The sequence below is a fragment of the Nilaparvata lugens genome, unplaced genomic scaffold (assembly GCF_014356525.2).
Source record: "Nilaparvata lugens isolate BPH unplaced genomic scaffold, ASM1435652v1 scaffold11176, whole genome shotgun sequence".
Taxonomy (NCBI): domain Eukaryota; kingdom Metazoa; phylum Arthropoda; class Insecta; order Hemiptera; family Delphacidae; genus Nilaparvata; species Nilaparvata lugens.
In genome coordinates, this window is record NW_024089842.1 from 1 (window position 1) to 2,947 (window position 2,947).

Genomic DNA, 2,947 nt, shown 5'->3' on the forward strand with positions numbered 1-2,947 from the left:
CCTTCCTCGGTAATCCTATACTATTTATTAAACGAGCAATTTCTGTTTATATGTTTGTATTTCACCGGATCTCGAAAACGGCTCTAACGATTCTCACGAAATTCAGAACATAGTTGGTTTATAATATAAAAATTCGATTGCACTGGATCTCATCCCTAGGAAAACTCGCTGAAGGACATTAAAAGGATAATTATTACCATTTTTGGAAAAACAGCTGATAATAATTATTTCGTCTGGTTGATGATAGAAGTGAGTGAGCGAGTTCATGTGTGTGGGACTGTGTCAAAATTATGACTCAGCTGTTGAACTTTTGTAATCATTCAATCAGGTACTTAGTGCCAGTTGCAAAAAAGCCGGGTTATTTTTAATCCTGATTAATTCCAGTAGAACCATCTTTTTGAAATGATTTTCTTTGATTTGGTTCACGTGAAATTAATCTGGATTAAAATTTAACCGGCTTTTGTGCAACCGGGCCTTTGTGAGGGAAATTTTTGCATTCCTCTGGGAATTAATCTCAATTCACTGTGATTAGATAGAACATTTCTGTATGAACTATGAAATTTTTTCTTTCGTAATAAATTTTCCATGCTTTTGTACTGCAGAGCGAAGCTCGGTCCCCGATATAAAGAATCTAAATGCAAAATTTCAAGTTAATCTGTCCAGTAGTTCAGACGTGATGATGTGTTATTTGTGAATTTCCTATCCCGTAAGTGTATAAAGCCAATTACTTCCTTTATAGTATTGGAGATGAATTAGGGTAGTTATAATAATACTCACTTGGCAGCCCAATCAGTACGGCCTTGAACAAGTGGCGCTGCACCCCTGATGTTGAGGTTGAGACCCCCACTGTTCGCCCCTCCACCTGCACCACCGCCTATCGCATTTGGATTGCTCAGCAAGCTCACATCAGTCTCTTGTCTGGTTGCTAACGGCTTTTTAACGTTCTTTTGATATTGCTCACTGAAAATTGCAACAAACAAAAATATTCAATATTCAATATTGACACTAAAATGACGACAGGTGGAAAGAGGGCAGTGGGAAAACCAAGGCTGAGATGGATGATTGATTGCCTTTATTAAGGGCGGAGTTAGGACTCAAAGTCCTCTCTGCCACACAACCCTATGGATGGATGGAGTCACAAAGGACATATACTTCATGTGAGAAATTGGAAGGCGGAGGCAAGGGATCGAGATAGTTGGAGAGGCAGGATTGAAGAGGCCAGGGAGCGATTAGGGCTCCCAAGAAGAAGAAGAAGAAGAAGAAGAAGGAGAAGAAGAAAAAGAAGATGATGAAGAAGAAGAAGAAGAAGATGAAGAAGAAGAAGAAGTGATTACGTCTATATCTTTTGCTAGTCTTATTATACCAAAAATGTTCATAAATTGAATTGTTAGATTGGTAAACTGTAGCCAGTACCATTATCAAATAATTTGAGCTACCAGACAGTGAAATAAAAGCACAGATGTTTGTAATCGATGAATTGTTGACATAATATTTATATATTAATGACAGATTGTTCAATTGTAACAATGAGGCTAAAAGTTTTTATTGAAGATTCATCAATGATCGAGAATTAAGTTAACTAACTGGTTGAGTAATTTCTGTACCTTTCTGAAAATTATAAATATATATTTTTCCAATTCAATTTGTTTTTTCCTTCTGAATACAATTCAATGCAGTTACATAGAGCCTTAAGCAATAAAGTGTATACAATTCAAGAAGCGATATAATATACTTACTAAAATCAAAACAACAAAATATAAAACTATAAAACCAATAAAACTCTTGAGCTATCACAATTTTATTTTGTGATAGTAATTTTATTCTTGTGATAGCAATTTTATTCTTGTGATAGAATCACAATTCCTACCTTGTGAATCAGATAGGCAACAAAGGCCTGTGTCTGTGCCTTAAGCTCGAGTTATCATAACAATATGCATTATATCTATACAATTATAAAGAGAGATCACAATTTTTATACCGTAGAGATCAAAACTACATTAACATATTTTTTAAGAATGAATTATTTCAAATGGAGGTGTAAGTGATGATTAATTGATGAGTGCAACTTAATTAAAAAATTAGAATACATACTTGCAGTTAAGATTGGTGGACTGACCCGCTACATAGCGAGCAATGGAGAGATAGTGTTGCTTGGCACTTATTTTATTTTTTTGAGCTGGCGTTTCTGATTGGTACCAATACGATTTTCCTTCAACGGTCTAACTGTCGATTGAGAACTTTCGTCGTCCTAAAAAAAAAACAATTAGAAATTGACAACAATTTGAAAGCTGAAGATAGCTCTTAAATTTTTTACAGTTTTTCATCCGTCAAAATTCAAAATTTTCAGTTTTTGTTGTTCTTGAGTAAAAACGTACTAAATTTTAGAAGAGTGATATCATAACCCTATTTTGGACTTTTAAAATATTGTCTAAATTTGGGAGAGAATTAGTACAAGGAGTATCCTTAGTTTTTCTCTCCCATTCAGTGCTTTCTTGTAAAAATTAAAAAATGCCAAATCAGATATTTCAGTAAGAAAATTGATCCAAGTTCGTAATAGATCTTGTTCATAGAAACCTCTAATGATATATACTATAGTGAGGTCCACGTTATAATGACAGTATTTGTTCAACTTTGGACTCATTCGACAAAGCCGCTGGTACTATCCTTTTTTAGATCCACAACGATGCCAATTATGTTTTTTACAGTGTACAAATATAATTAATTAATGAAGAGAATCGGCATCGCTATTCTTCTATCTTTATCCACTGCCATTATAACGTGGACCTCACTATAGGGCTACTGATTATATCCATTATTCTACTAAGCGAAGTAAATTCAATTAATTAATTAATTTATTTATTTATTTATTTATTCAAGGTGATACACATACTATAATTAGGAAAGAAAAAACAGGCAATTGCCCAAAACTTCTTCAGTTCCTGGATTT

General features: G+C 33.9%; 1 protein-coding gene across 1 annotated transcript; it reads right to left on the reverse strand.

Moving 5' to 3' along the window:
* Positions 1-691: 691 nt before the first annotated feature.
* On the reverse strand, positions 692-2,219 carry LOC120355411 (the record flags this gene model as incomplete). The annotated part of the gene is made up of 2 exons (XM_039443772.1): positions 692-960; positions 2,092-2,219. Coding segments are annotated over 2 exons (315 nt in total), but the record flags the coding sequence as incomplete, so codon positions are not given.
* Positions 2,220-2,947: the final 728 nt, after the last annotated feature.